The sequence below is a fragment of the Pagrus major genome, chromosome 3 (genome assembly GCF_040436345.1).
Source record: "Pagrus major chromosome 3, Pma_NU_1.0".
Classification (NCBI taxonomy): Eukaryota; Metazoa; Chordata; class Actinopteri; order Spariformes; family Sparidae; genus Pagrus; species Pagrus major.
Window position 1 is genome coordinate 9,958,592 of NC_133217.1, and position 16,456 is coordinate 9,975,047.

Sequence of the window (16,456 nt, forward strand, 5' to 3'; positions counted from 1 at the left end):
TCGAAACTTGTTAGATCAGATGATCCTATTACAAGCTGTAATGTGAGCATCTGCTATTAATTTGAATAACACACCAACCTGATGATGTGCTTGAATAAAGTGTGAATAACACACCCATGGGTTCAATAACACACCTTTGGTTCATGAATAACACGCCCATGGGTGAATAAGACACTTTGGGTGCATGAATAAAGTATTGACTATGATGCTAATGGTTCAGGTGAGTCAGATGACAAGGTGCCTGTTTACATGACCCATGATCTGAAACAATGGTTTTCTTTTTGTCTTTTTCAGAATTGGCAAAGACACTCTGACTGACATAATCAAACACTTTGATGAGAATGGGGCAGACCACGGTTAAGGAAGAAGAGCTCACAGCCACGGCCAGCCAGGTTCATCAGCCGTGAACAAATTGACAGAGCTGTGGAATTTATAAAAAACTATGCAGAGGCCATTGCCATCATGCTGCCTGGCCGACATCCTGGGCATAGGGATTGGCATGTGAAGTTGCTGCCAACCCATGTGTCTAAGGCCTCAGTGTGGCGTCTCTACATGAAGTCTGCTAAGGAGCTTGGTATGTGTAAAAATTAATTTCTATATAAGAGTTGAATGCTTCTAATGACTAGTAATATGAAGCACTATTAGCAATTAAAGTATACTTAAACACAAGTATCTGTATTTTCAGGTGAGCGTGCAGTTTGTAAATCAAGCTTCAAAGCACTGTGGAACCAGCTCCTCCCGCACATCAGAAGTTGCAGGCCACGTACAGATCTCTGCTGGCAGTGCCAACACAATAACGATCAGCTGGTACGAAGTGCAAACCTCCCAGATGATAGAAAGTCTGAAGCAGTCAAGAAGCAACAAGATCATCTTGCCCTTGTGCAAAAAGAGAGGGCTGTGTACAACAAGATGACTGCTGCCTGCAGAAAGACATGTGCTGACTCTCAGTTGTCTTTTGGACCCTCCCCACCAGCAAGCAAGAAGATCAGGATGCATTACAGTTTTGATTTTGCACAGCAGGTACTATTTATCACACGTTGTTTACCCTTAAGACAGAAAGTTTTTTATTTCTATAGTTTTTTTGTGTTTGATTTATTAGACTGTTATGAATAGACATGAACTGCTTTCATTTTATATCTAATCCTTTTTCCCTCTCTGTCTTCTTCAGATGCACTTTCCCTCAAACCCAAATCAAAGCCAAAATCTTCAGCCTGGGCATCCACTTCCTTATTGCTGGCCACACCAAATTTGCCCCTGACTGTGGCTTTGGACTAATCAAGCAAGCATTCATGAGGACCAGAGTCAACACTTTGGCAGACATAACCAAGGTTAGTTTTTTTATTTGACTACTGTAAATGTGTAAAACATGCATTTTTAAAAAGAATCATGAGAGAAAACAGTGAGCCATGTTTTAAATATCCTATTATGTGCTTATATTTTGTCACAGCTTTGATGCCAACAGACCAGGCGTGGTGCTTGCAAGAACTCACAGTGATGCAGAGCCTGTCAAATTTCAACTACTGCGCAATCCAGGAGTTCTGCCCCCTATTGACAGTCTTTCTGTCCTGGCCCCAAGCACGCAGAACTATCTTTTTGAAAAAATCAGGCCTTTCTGTGCTGACGAGGCGAAAGACATCACATGCCCAGCGCCAAGGGTCACAGGACAGAGGAGTACGCAGAAGAGGATGCGGGTGTGATCACCAAATATTGGACTCTCCTTCACACTCTCTCCACAATGTGCTGGCTGATCAGCCACAGCTCATTCAGCAACAGACTGATCCATCCACACTGCACCACACAGTGACTTAAATTTGTTTTATTCTATTTTATATTAGAAATAAGTATCTACATTTGCTAATTCTAAAGTATATTGCCTTTCTTGTTTTTCTTTTTCTTTTTTTTAACAACAGAATTTCCATTTCAATAAAGTAAATTCTGATTCTGATCAGTCCACTAAAGTGTTTATGAAAAATAACACTACATGAACATTACCTACATTCATTCCTTTCTCTAGGAACCCCTCAGGGTCCCTAGACCTAGTTTCTTTCCTGCTGGTTAACAGTAGGGGGTTGGACTTAATGTAAATGAGATGTAAATGAGCAGCATTGTGTTACCTGGCTCCCCAGGTAGGTGAGAATTCAGAATCTTTCAGGCTTGATTTCTCACTACACTAGTTTCAGGAATGCCTACATTCAAATGGCCACATCTTCTTCAAATATTTTCAGATTTCCATGTGTTAGACATCGTTGGAAAGCTTAGAACCTACACTTTCAGAATCCGCCAATAACTCAAAATGCCCCATCGGGAGACTTGTTCCTGGTTTTTCCATGGCTGGCCACATATTACTTACCTCACCACGCTGTACTGAGGGAGGATAAGGTGACAACAAAACTGCGGGTTGTGATTGATGCTTCATCCCACAAAGACAGAAGTCCCTCACTAAATGACTGTCTCTTAACAGGTCCCAATCTGAATCCAGAGCTGATGAGTGTTTTGATCAAGTTTAGACTGCATGAGATTGCATACATGGCAGACATCAAGAAAGCATTTCTGCAGATCTCACTCTCAGAAAGAGACCGGGAGGGGCGCTAGCGAGCAGGCGATGGAGTAGGCAGCACAAGCAACATGCTCTGCTGAATTTCGGGTTAAAAGTTTTTCTTAGGCACCTTATATCAACAAAAAATACGACACATCGCTCTGAGTTAATTCTTTTTCATTATATGTTATTTTTATTGCGATACCGCAGCGCAAATGGCCAACAATTTGCGAAAATTCAAGTTCACTGGAGGAGCCTCCACAACTGGGCCCAAAGCCTCAAGCTCAAATGATTCACCATCCAGGTGTAGCACTAAGACACCTCAGCCTGATGACCAAATGGACGTCGCGGACCTGAAGGCAGAAATCCTCACGTCGTTGAAAACAGACATTGCTATGCTGCTCAGGTCGGAACTGAAGACTGCTCTGGCTGAAGATTTTGAAAACATCAAATCCGAGCTACAGGCAGTAAAAATGGAACTAGCAAACAACACCACAGCAATTCGCTCCGAGGTGGAGACGATGAAAACAACAGTGTCGCACATGGAGCAGGGGCTCTCATCATGTTCAGACAACGTGACTTTGTTGCTAATGAAAGTGGGGAAACTCGAGACAGAAGTCGGCAATCTGCGGGAGAAATGTCTTGATATGGAAGAAAGAATGAGGCGCTCCAACATCCGAATATTAAACATCCCAGAGACCCCAGGCTCAAGCACACCGACAGCTGTCTCCAAACTATTAAGAGAGGTACTGAGAATAGACAAAGACGTCCTGATCGACCGGTCTCACAGGGGTCTACAGCGGAGGAGCCAAGACGGTAAACCACGTGTCATTGTGGCGAAAGTCCACTATTACCAAGATTGTGTTGATATCCTTCGTCGCGCCAGGGAGTCCGGGCCGCTTTCAGCGAGGTGAGACGACTACTTCGTAGACGGTGTTAAATACGGCCTTCTCTACCCAGCACGGCTCTGGATCACATATAATGGAACTGAGAAACGGTTTCAAAACCCAGAAGAAGCCATGGCCTACGTGAAAACCAGAATTCTACCGGACTCTTCAAAAGACTGACCATGACTTGAAACAAGTGAGAATAGCTAAATTCTACATCTGAATAAGGTTGGTGCTGTCCACTCTCTAAACACATCACCTTGACCGATACACTGTACACTGCTACAGAGCCATAAGGCTCCAGACTGTTCCAGATGGAGAAATAGAGAGCACCTAAGAAATCAAAATTGTGCTGTATTTTCGCTCTTTTATTTTGTTTACAACAGATATAACAATTTGACTGGTCAGAATACTGTAGTGTGTCTCTATTATTATTATTATTATTTCCCTTTCTATCTATGCTCAACACTTAGACTACGGAAGAAATAATTTTTGTTTTTAAAAAAAACTTTAAGTTTTAAATATTTAATCCGTCATTCTCTAAGGTGCCTCATACAAAACTATGTTCTATATACAGCAGAGTTTGTTCTTTTAGAGCTAGTGTATCCTCACACAAGCACTTAAATGTGTGGATATCTTTGCGAGGGGTTTGGGAGTCACCTTGTTCTGACAGGTGAGGGTTGGGGATTTACTGTACCTGGGTTTACAATCGTTTTTTTTTTCTCCGTGGTTCATTGTTCATACTTACTTATCTTTTAAAGGTCCTTTCAATATTCTAGAAAGTATAAATGCAGGCAGACGTAATACACCACTAATCTTTCTCTGTCTTGAATATGGCTACGACTGACACAGATTTTTCAAACCGATCAGCTAATTGCGATGTAACCTTTGTAAGCTGGAATGTAAAATCCTTGAACCACCCCATCAAACAAAAGAAAGTATTGACTCATTTGAGTAAATTAAAGGCGGGAATTGCCTTTCTTCAGGAGACACATCTCTGAACCTTTGACCATTTTCGACTCAGGGGAGGATGGATTGGACAATCATATCATTCTAATTTCCATTCCAAATCTAGAGGTGTGGCCATCCTTGTTAATAAGAATATCCCATTTGTTATGTCAAAGGTTGAAACAGACTCCTCAGGGCGTTACATAATTGTAGTGGCCAGGCTGTACAACACACTGGTTGTCCTGGCCAACATATACGCACCACATTGGGATGATAGTTCATTTTTTATACATTTCTTTGCTCATATCCCCAACATGGATACACATTGTCTTATCGACGGAGGAGATATGAACTGCACATTATCACCTACTCTGGACTGTAGCTCGTCAAGGACTGCATCCAAATCCAGTGCGGCCTCTCAACTGCAGCTTTTTCTTAATACGAATGGTATAGCTGATGCGTGGCGCTTTCAAAATCTATTAACCCACCTTAAGCGAGATTTGGAACGTTGGAGTTTAATTCTCATTTTTTAGATTTTTGCAGCTCCGTAGTTTTATATCAACATCATTTATTCACTTCCCATCCCTGCCACCCAACTCCCTCTTAAATTCCATTCTGAAGCTTAATTCAGGTTCCAGAGGGACTATTGGGAAAATATACTCCTTACTAAATCCATATAATTTGGAGCCTTTGATGTCATTAAAGATTCAATGGGAGGACAACTTGGGGTTCGAACTTCCTGAGGAAATCTGGGAAAAAGCTTTAGATAGAATACATTCCTCTTCAATCTGCTTACGACACACAGTTATCCAGTTCAAGGTTATGCATCGCCTTCACTGGTCTAAAGTGAGACTAGCAAAGTTCACACCTAGCATCAATCCTATTTGTGATCGGTGCAGGCAAATGCCAGCCACCCTCTCACATATATTCTGGTTTTGTTTGAAACTAGACAATTTCTGGCAGTCAATATTTAAAACTTTTCAGATGTTTTACAAGTACCTATAGAACCTTCTGCCATCACTGCCATATTTGGAATAACTCCACAAGACACTCACCTTAACCGCCAGGCAAAGAATATGATAGCTTTTGCATCTCTCATAGCTAGGCCATTAATACTCCTTAAGTGGAAGGAAAAATTTCCCCCAACCTTTAGGATGTGGATTAATGACCTTCTATACCATTTGGTATTAGAGAAGATTCGCTATTCTACAAAAGGATGTATTCAAAAATGTTATGCTACATGGAAACCTTTTTTAAGTTATATAGAGAAATGAGATGTTACTAATAGTGTTTTATATGACTGATCCTGTATTGTGTATAATTTGAAACCCATAAGGACCATTCTTGATAACTTATTGATTTTTTTATTTACTTATGTATCCTACTGTTTTGTTTTAATTATTTATTTTTTTTGTATATGTAATTTTGATACGTAAGTGATGCATGTAATACAAGTGGTTGCATAAAAGTTCAATCAATACTAGGTTGTTGAATGGTACAGTAATATTGTTGCAGGGACGGAGCTCTGTTGGAGCGAGGGGGGGAGGTATGATGTTTATACTTGTATTATTTCTGTCCATCTAAGCTTCTGACTTTGTACACTATCTTTCTATGTATAAATATCAATAAAAAGACTTGGAGCATAAAAAAGGAAGAGACTGGGATGCTGTAAGATTTCTGTGGTTCACAGGCCCACCGACAGAGGAGAAGGACGAGAAGCTGCGCATGCTTAGAATGACAAGAGTGGTGTTTGGAGCTTCATCACGCCCATTCTTACTCGCAGCCACCATAAGGAAGCATTTGAGACAATATGAGCTAGAACACCCGCAAGTGGTAGAAACCATCAGCTCCTCACTTTATGTGGATGACTTTATTTCAAGTGCAAGTGAGGTGACAGAGGCCCACGCAGTGACAACAACAGCCAAGAACATTATGTCTGCTGCAGGCATGGAGCTATGTAAATGGATGACGAACTCTCCTAAGCTCAAAGAAAAATGGCAGGAAAGCTCGATGGATTGCACTGTACAGCCAGAAACACATGGGTCAGTGCTGAAGGTTCTAGGCTTGGTGTGGAGACCAGTCACCGATGATCTTGTGTTCGACCTTAGGGGGCTGCTTGATATTCTGAAGGAAAGGGAGAACACAAAACGAAGTGTTCTGCAGTCTTCTGCTCGAATTTTTGACCCTCTAGGATTCTTGACCCCCTTCACCATCAGGATAAAGTGCTTGTTCCAAGAGATGTGGGAGAGAGGGCTCAGGTGGGATGAGGAATTGCCGCCTGATTTGACAAAAAAATGGCAACAGTGGTGTTCAGAGCTCCCTCAACTGCACCAGCTGTCAATCCCACGGTGGTACAAAACACACATACAGCAGAACGGCCATGATTTAAAACTACATTTATTCTGTGACTCAGTGAAAAGGCTTACAGTGTAGTTGCTTATCTTCAGGGAGAAACCAAGGATGGAGAAGTGACCGTAAGCCTGGTTGCATCCAAGTCCAGAGTCGCCCCACTCAAAAGGATGACACTGCCACACCTAGAGCTGATGGGAGCTGTAATAGCAGCCAGGCTGGGGAGCACTCTCACAAAGGCACTGCAACTAGACAATCACAACTCAGACTATGGACAGACTCAATGATAGTGCTACGCTGGATTCGCAGTTCTGCTAGCAAGTGGAAACGGGTTGTAGCCAATAGAGTGAGAAATCCAGTCTCTAACCGACCCACAGTCATTGTCGCACTGTAAGGGGAAAATGAACCCAGCTGACCTTCCCACCAGAGGCCTAACTGTGCAGGATCTGAAGCAGAGCACTTTGTGGTGGAATGGACCTTGTGGTCTGATATCACCTGATCAGTCGGAAAGCACTCAGGATGATGTTCAGGAAGATGAGTTAAATCTGAACTCAGATCCAAATACCAGATTGCTGTACAGTTTGTTAATCAAGACACAGAGCTCTTAAAACCTGTGTTATGTCTGGAGAAGTACAGTAAACTAAAAACAGTGCTCCGAGTGACAGCCTGGATGAAGAGGTTTATCACCAACACCCGCTCAAGCACAAAAATGAGGGGTGAACTGACAGCAGAAGAGCTGAATGAAGCAGGAAAACATTGGATAAAGGTGACTCAGATCCAGAGTTTCCGCTCAGAAATTGATCTGCTGAAAGCAGAGGGCAGAGAGCAATAACAGAGCGGAACTTTTCCACCCTCAAGAGGGTAAAAACTTTCACTCACAATACCATGGGACAGCCCCGACTCAATGCTCCGGCCATGTTGTCTATAGAAAGCTAACTGATTCAGTAGCTACAGGATTTCATGGAACTGACAGGTTGGCCCAGGGGAAGAACCGCCGTGCTGCCTTTCTTTTTAGGTGAACCCTTAACTTTGGTGAGTAATTTCACTTAGGCTGGAATTTTGCTGGATTGATTGATGTAGATGGTGACCAGTGTCTGTTATTATCTAGGAGGTTGTTGTCAATGGATCTGCATCCCTAGAAAGGTGCGCTTTATAGTGGCCCTCAGTGAGCATTTTGTTGTTTGTTGTTTGCTTTTATGGCCATGTAGGGTCATTTGTATTGAGCTCAATTGTGTTGGTTTATGACGATGGAATATTGCATTCTTAATTTAGGCGTGTGACAGTGGTGACATAACTTGTGTCAAACTCTCTCTCTCTCCCTCCCTCCATGTATGTATGTTCGCAATATGTGTTACAACCAAGCCAATCTGGCTTGAAAAGAGTGTTTAGTGGAGCCCTTGATATGTTAAAAAAACAAAACGTAGCAGTAGCAGTAGTACTGCAGTTTTCCTGGTATTTAGGGTATCAGTTAAAGTTTACATATACAAAACACCACTGATTCTGTTCCTTTTGGATTTATTTTGCAGCAGGGAATTTACTTTCCACACTTTTTATTTTTTTTAGATGCTTGTTAAATATGGGGCAAATCTTGTTTCCTTTTTTAACAATGCTGGAGACTTCATTTGGATCACAAAATAAATGCTATTGGTTGACGTTGGACTATTAGGATGTGTGAAATGGCGTGTTTGACCTTGGAAAATTGGAGGTCAACTGCTCTTTCTTTATTTTCTTTATTTAGCACATGTCGTCCAGATGTTCAGGCCTGTGCAGTTTTAAGTTGTCTGGAGGTTTGTGAATGCTACGCATTGTCACTTAATGTAACTGGGATAAATAATCCAGTTAAAAGGAGCAAGGTACTGGCTAAATTGAAAAAAGAAAGGGCTATTTTTACAAGAGTTCCACCTGCCCCAACAAAAACATGAGAAATTAAAATTATTATTATTATTAATTAATTAAATAATTAATTATTATTATCACAAATGCAGTTCAATTTGAATACCATAAAGAAGTAAGGGATAAAGAGGGGAGATATGTCTTAGTTAAAGGGAAACTAGAAAACAAAGTGGTGACACTGATCAATGTATATGTCCCCCCAGAGAGTACCAAATGTGTTTTCAAAACTCTGTTTGACATTATTGCCTTCGAAACTGATGGTATTTTGATATGCGGAGGGGATTTTAATGTGGTCATGAATCATAATCGTGATACAACAAGTCTCAAGAAAAACAATATGCATCTAACCAAATGTATTAACACACCAGTGCAGGAAACGGGACTATTTGATATTTGGAGAGAACTTTACCCACTAGAAAAGGACTATACACATTATTCAGTACCTCATTCTGTCTACTCTAGAGTTGACTACTTTTAAACTAATATTGATGAAAGTCACAAGGGTCATAGATTGTAAAATTGGGGTGGCGGATGTATCAGACCACAATGCAATTACTTTAACAATACATTGAATAGTAGAAAAATAAATACCGTATAGAGGCTTAATGTGGGTGTTTTGAATAATAAGGCAAATGTGGAACAAATCAGGGAAGAGACAGAAAAGTCTATAGAAGATAATGATACTAGAAATGTTGACCCTGCAATACTTTGGGATGCTATGAAGGTAGTTATTCATGGAAAGCTGATTGCCCTGACAACATTTCAAAAAAAGGCCCGGCTAGCTATATACAATCATGGAGTAGACAAATTGAGAGAACTACAGAAAAAAACATTAAAATACACAAGATCAGTCAATATTACAGCAAATTAAGGAAACAAGGGGGAGATAGATGAGATACTTAGGGGTGATATAGAAAAAAGGGCAAGATTTGCCAAACTGACTTATTATGAGGTCCAAAAGCAGCCAGACTTCTGGCCACATGCCTGCGTAAACAGCAGGCCTACAAGCTATTAACTTCAATCATTTGCAAAAGACTTGAGACTTTTGAAAAGTACTTTTGTACTTTATATGCTGAACACTTAGCACAAGCAATAAGGCAATTTAAAGACCTGCAGGGCGTCAGTATTAGGGGGAAGGAACATGTCATTGGACTTTTCGTGGATGACATAATTGGTTTTTGAGATCAAACAGACATATGTTTCCCAAATCTAATGAACCTATTGGAAACATATGGATACTACTCAGGGTATAAATTGAATATATCAAAAACACAAATTATTTAATTTAATTAGTCTATCCTACCTCAGCTACTATATTTATTTCAATCTCTCTCAATTAATAGTCCAAAAAACAAATTCCTAGCCTGGGCCAAGATGATCTCTAGATTCATTGGGAATAGCAAAAAGCCAAGAACAAGATTTACAACATTTAAACTGCCCAAAAATTAGAGGGGAATGGCTCTACCCAACTTTAAGGAATAGCTCTAGTAGCTAGTAGAGTCTCAATGGAAAGAAATGCAAAGGGAGATACAGGGTTACCAGACCCAGATCCTGGTGGGGGACAACTATTTAAAGCAACACTAGGTAGTTTTTCGACCTTAAAATAATGTTTCTAAACTTAGTTAAGTGGTAGAAAAATGGTTAATAGGATGAATGGTGATGTCTCTGCAGCCTGAGGGGGGTCGCACTGGCAGAAACCGCACTGTGTAACTTCTCAGAGCGGGTCGGAACCTATCTGACGTAAAGGCGTCTAGTGCAACCTGCTTTATCGCATACGTCACACGTTATTCATCGGTGGATTTAGCCCGCAGGTACTTGGATTTTCCGTAAACCAACGCCACGGCCGAGCCAGCTAAAAAAGCCAAGAAGGTATTGTCTGAGGAGGCGAAGAAAAGAAAAAGAGAAAGTGATACAACACGAGCCCGGACACGGATAAATATTGGACCAGCTTACACTCGGTGGCGCGAGCTGAGTAAGAAATGGGTTTCAAGACTGATAGCGACCTAGCCTTGATGCTACTGGATGTTTAAGTCATATATTACATATATACATATTTATTATCTTACCGTCTTTTACTTTGAGTTGATTTGTTGTTCTGTGGTGTTCATTGGGGCACTATTTGTCCACAGTTTATAACCGTAATAAAGCTGGGAGATAATCTAATGCTGTCCGTTTCAATAGCTTGCACGTTTTCATGTAGTGACTTAAACGATGACTAACTTACTAAAACACTATGAACGTCTTGTCTTGAAAAGTTGCAGATTCCTTAGTTCATGCAGATAATCAACGTAATTGTTGAATAGTGTGGTCGGGAGGTAACGTTAGGCTGTTGTTGTTATCGGTAACGTTAGCATGCTACTTATTGTTGTCGTACCGAGTTGGTTGTAGTTATTACACCAAACACAGCGTCAACTTGCGATTGTATTTAGTAACTCCTGAAAACAGTTATATATTCAGACGTTACTAAACACATTCACGCCCAAGCGTCGTGTTTTGGAAGTAACTTATTCGGTGCAATCACTATAACCAAGTCGGTATGAGAATAATTCTAGCATGCTAATGTGCTGTGCAGCCTATATGCTAACAAACTACCAACTGCTATCTCTGAATCTAGCTTGTTGTTGGCACTCGATTGAGGTTTTTTCAGACGATTTCGTGATTCGCCAGCTCCGTCAACAAATTCACGCGTATTCACTTTCCCCAGGGATGCTCGTACAGCGACAGCATTTACGACACTGGTAACAGATAATTGCGCTTTTCAACCAGCTGGGGGTAGTAATGAGTCCAAACTACCTAGTGTTGCTTTAAGGGGGGTATTAAGACATGTTATGGACCCTACAGTAGCATTTACGCTAGCAATATGGAATGTTATAGTAGAAAAATACAGATTTAAAGCGGGGGCTTTGTACTCTGAGGTGGTTCGCGTATGATTCAAATTTTAAGCTAGGGGTGCATGACCCAACATTCAAAGAATGGGCACAAAAAGGCATACAGGCAATATGTATAGTCTCAGAAAGTGGGGAATTTATAAGCTTCCAAGATTTAAAGGAAAAGTATGGTCTCCAAAACAATGATTTTTTTCAATACATGCAGTTAAGAGACTACTTTCACAAAGAGATAATAGAAAAACCTTGCATACAATGCAAAAAATAGAAGTAGTGTTGGTTCATCTCAGCTTTCTATCAAGCTTTGGTGGGAAGCAGGGTGGATTCAACGCTCTATATTAAAAAAATTATTGGGAAGCAGAGTTAGAAAACAAACACAAGACCTCCAAAGGGTATAAGGCCATCTCCAAAGACCTTGGTGTCCCTGTTTCAACAGTGCGTAATGTTATTAAGAAGTTTGCCAAGCATGGAACTGTCAAGAACCTCCCTGGACGTGGGGGGAAGAGAAAAATTGATGAGAGAAGTCTTCGAAAGTTGGTGCGAATGGTGGAAAAAACACCACGTCAAACATCCAAAGACCTGAAGGCCAATCTGGAACAGTCTGGAGTCATGGTTTCAACAAGTACCATACGCCGCACACTAAACCAAACAGGGCTTCATGGGCGAAGGCCAAGGAAGACATCACTGCTGAGGAAAAGACATAAAAAGGAACAACTAATCTTTGCCAAAGAGTACCTGGACAAACCACAATCCTTCTGGGAAAATGTTCTGTGGACAGATGAAACAAAAATAGAGCTTTTTGGCAATGCACACCCACAGTTTTTTATAGACTACACAATGAAGCCTACAAGGAAAAGAACACCCTACCAACAGTTAAGCATGGTGGAGGATCCATAATGCTGTGGGGCTGCTTTGCTGCATCTGGTACTGGAGGCCTTGACCGTATCACAGGAATCATGAAATCAGAGAATTATCAAGAGATTTTAGAGTGAAATGTCCTACCCAGTGTAAGAAAACTTGGTTTGAGTCGAAGATCATGGGTCCTCCAGCAAGACAAAGACCCAAAGCACACATCCAAAAGCACGCAGGAATGGTTGAAAAGGAAAAAATGGACTGTTTTAAAATGGCCAGCCATGAGTCCTGATCTCAATCCGATTGAAAATCTTTGGTATGAGCTGAAATCTGCCATTGGGGAAAAGAAACCTGCAAACGTTGAAGAGCTTGAACAATTTGCAAAGACAGAGTGGGAGAAAATACCAGCTGAGAAGTGCAAGAAGCTTATAGAAGCGTATAAGAAACGTTTGGAGGCTGTCATCACTGCCAAAGGGTGTGCAACCAGATATTAAAGAGGGGTGCCATTATTGCTGCACATGCTGTTTTTTCTGTTTCTTCTTTGAAATTACAATATGTAAGTTGAAAAAACAATTTTCTTTGTTAAATTACTTTGGACCTCCGATTAAAAGATCCTGATGATATAAATTTGGTACATTTCCATTTATTTCTGACGATACTGTAGAGGTTATGCAAAAAATGAAGGGGTGCCAATAATGGTGAGCAGGACTGTACTTTGTTTGGGTTAAAATAGGTGCTTTCACAATGTAAGCTTATGGGAAAAAGTATTTTTGGGCCGCAGTGCATCATGTGGCGATGTAATTACATGTTTGGCCACTATGAAAATTGACTGACAAAGCCTGGTGCTCTTCCTCGGGGCTTGGGACAGAACCCGAGAGGAGCAGTAGCAGGCCCACAGGAGGGATGTGACAGATGACTGGGTCAGTGTGTAAACTGTGAAAAATGCAGCTCACAATGCGTGTCAGCACCGCCGCTGGCTGTTTGTTGTACAAACCAGATATAAGAAAAACACAAACACAACCAGAGCTTAGCACAATACAGCCCTGAAGTTTAACTTAAGTTTTTAACTCAGTCATGCACAGCAAACGCAACCAACCAAGGCAACCAATCAGTGGCAAAGTAGGGCAGGTCTTGCAAGAAAAGCAGTGGGATCCATAATAAGGCACATGGATAGCATCATAATAATATTATAATAATGTAATAATAAGGCACTAAGGCAGTGATAAGAGGTGTACACATGTTCTGCTTATGACAAAAACAACTCCCTCACATCCAGCTGCAGCTCCAGCTTGTTGATATCATCACTGGCCTGGTTGAGATGCTCCAGCTCCTCCTGGAATCAAAGGGAAAAGATTACCTATTTTATCAGCAGAATATGAATATAATGGCTGGAAAATGCAAGAAATAAAGCAATTCTAAAGTGTTAAGCGGGGGGACATTTGCTAGGCTACCCAGAGATGCACGGTTGGCTGTCCACTCCCAGTACCAGTCTGCGGAAGGAGCAGACTAGAGGATCACATAGCCCATGTGTTTCCTCCGGCTCTGCTCAGTAGATATGTGGATCATTTGTGTCAGAGCATTTAACACTGGCTACATCTCCTTACTGCATGATTAATAATGATAATGTGCTAACATGCCTGGATTCTTGGGTCTAGTTCCTCCTGGTGTTTGCCAACATCTTCTTCCTCTCCAGCTTTAATCTGCTTCTCAGCCTCACGCAGCGTTTTCACCTCCTCCGCCGTTGCTTCGTCCACTCCTCTTGGCTTCAGCATCCCGGTGCTCCCCTCTCGTCCTCTCGCCTCTCCTCCCGGGGTCTCCTCCCGTGCACCGCTCGGTTTAGGGTACCCCGCGTCGTTCGGAGTTTCACGCGAGGTCCCCGGCTCCATCTGCGGCCTGTCGGTCGGCTGACGTTTTTATCGCTCCTACCGGACAATTTGGGGTCAGTGCTGAGGCTCCTGCTGCTGAACAACACCTGCTTCCAGTGTGAGAGTGCCAGGCTGTCCATGCAGCCCAGCCCAGCCCAGCTCAGCTCAGCTCACACAGGACTGTGAGGCTAACTGGAGCCGCGACCTACGTGGAGGCTGCTGTAGTGTCTCACGCTGCACATGACTCCACCGACACTCCCTCGTTTTATCTTTGGCTTCTTACAATATTAGTGATTTATTTTAACTTGTCCTAGTATTTTTATATACTTTTATTAATCCAATAACAAACGTAGTTTGTGGCCTAGGCTAAATAAAAGTCCATGTTTTGCACAAATGGATGAGGAGAGGACTAACATACACCAGGAAGAAAAGGAGGAAGACAGAAAACTCTGAACCGCACCAGAACTGAGGAGGACGAAAAGAACAGATAAAGGCATTAAGATGCACTTTACAATGATCAAATGCTTTACACATTAAAGGGGCACTGTGTAGTTTTGCCAAAGAAATTCAAACTCAGAATTTTAATATTTACAAAATTAATGAGTCAATGATACAAACGTTTTTCCATAAGTGAATAAACAAGCTGTTTATATGTGGCGGACCCTGCCACCTTTCTGAGAACAAAGTAAAACAGTATAAATTGTGTTGTCCTTTAAGGTCAGTTTGTTTATTCGGTTTATTCAGTCATGAAAACAAAGACAGTTTGGTTATTTAGTTTGTTTAGGCAGAACAAAATCAGCCAACGAACATCTTTCTCTGCTCATTAACATTTCTTCAACAACGCTACAGAGTGCTGCTTTAAAGCCCGTGGATTTTTGTTTAAATGAATTTTTGATCAAGCCCTGTACATACCCTTGGCACATTCTTCAGATTGCACAAGTTGTCTTTCCAAATGAAGCAGAGGCCTAGATTTGAATCCAGTGGTACCTCCATCTTTGTCATGTGTTTCAGCAAACACAACTGGTCATGAAGGTTTTCATTCTTAGTTCAGAAAACTATGGAAGCCTTGAGAGGCAAGTGAGACAAAACAATTCCTGAGATGCATTTTCTAAATCTGATTTAATTGGTTTTCTCTCCTGTGTTTATGGCTTAAGAACAGGTAAAAAAAACAAACTGCCAGGATAGTTTTTCTATCTTTTTGGAGTAACTTTTTTCTCATTTGTGAAAACTGGGAATAAAGTTTTGGTATTTGCTCATAGTGTTCAAGTGTTTTTGTAATACTCATTTCAGCCAGGACCAAGAGGTCTAAAATCAGACTAAAAGCATTCATCTTTTCTTCCAGGTCAGATTTTATTTCTTCATGCATTATAAACACAAGATACATATATTGTGTTCAAACAAGTTATGTAACATCACCGCCATGTCTCTCTTTTGATTAAGAATCTATTATAAGAGGCACTAATCTGTTGTTAGTGTGATGGATGGAATAATGTGTATTATCAGTCAGATCAAGCAGTGAAGTAGTGGCCTCACATGAAGACACAGTATTTCTCACATTCAGACAGCAGTATTGAAAAGAATTGGTGAAAGGAGTTACGTTGTACAGAGCACAAACCACAAAGGTGATTGATGACACTATTCACATCCCAGCAGGTCTGAGTATCAGCATGGAAAAAACATTCATATGCACCCAGTGACTCTATTTAGTATTCACACTAGTGCAAGTTATGCTTAAGTACTACACCCCAATCAACTGCCATTTTTTTCTTTGACCACACCAACCTGAGATGGGGCTGTACTAGGTGTCATTTGCTCTGGATGCTGGAGACATGTCCCGACCACTTTTTAAAATGACAGTTTTGACCCTCACCACTTTATACAAGCATAAATTGTTGAAGAGAACTGACAAATAAGAATGCTTTGCTCTTCAGCAGCACCTGCAGCTGAACCTGACGATTTGCAAAAAGTGTAATAAACTCATTATACATTATAAAAAGCATAACCACTCCTTCTCAATAAAATCATCCATTCTTAGGGTATGTGATCTGGAGGCCTTTAGGTTTTCACATTACTCTGGTGTAGGATGCATACTGGACTATGATTCTGTCCATCAGTCCTGCTCATATACACCACTCAGATTTAAAGCTGCTGTAAGAGATATTTTTTGATAGTTTTTTTAGATAGTGTTTGGTCAGTAACCCACGTCCCCTTTTTATAATAATGGATTTTTTGGAAAAGCAA

General features: G+C 41.1%; 1 protein-coding gene across 1 annotated transcript in view; it reads right to left on the reverse strand.

The window, feature by feature from the left end:
* The window catches only part of sh3bp5lb (SH3-binding domain protein 5-like, b), a 40,661-nt gene extending 26,325 nt beyond the window's left edge, over positions 1 to 14,336 (reverse strand). The window contains exons 1-2 of the mRNA XM_073463512.1: positions 13,988 to 14,336; positions 13,621 to 13,683 (exon numbers count right to left, since the gene is read on the reverse strand). Coding sequence (XP_073319613.1) covers positions 13,621 to 13,683; positions 13,988 to 14,236 — 312 coding nt within the window. The 5' untranslated portion in view covers positions 14,237 to 14,336. The remainder of the gene's footprint in view (positions 1 to 13,620; positions 13,684 to 13,987) is intronic.
* Between the last annotated feature and the right edge of the window lie 2,120 nt (positions 14,337 to 16,456).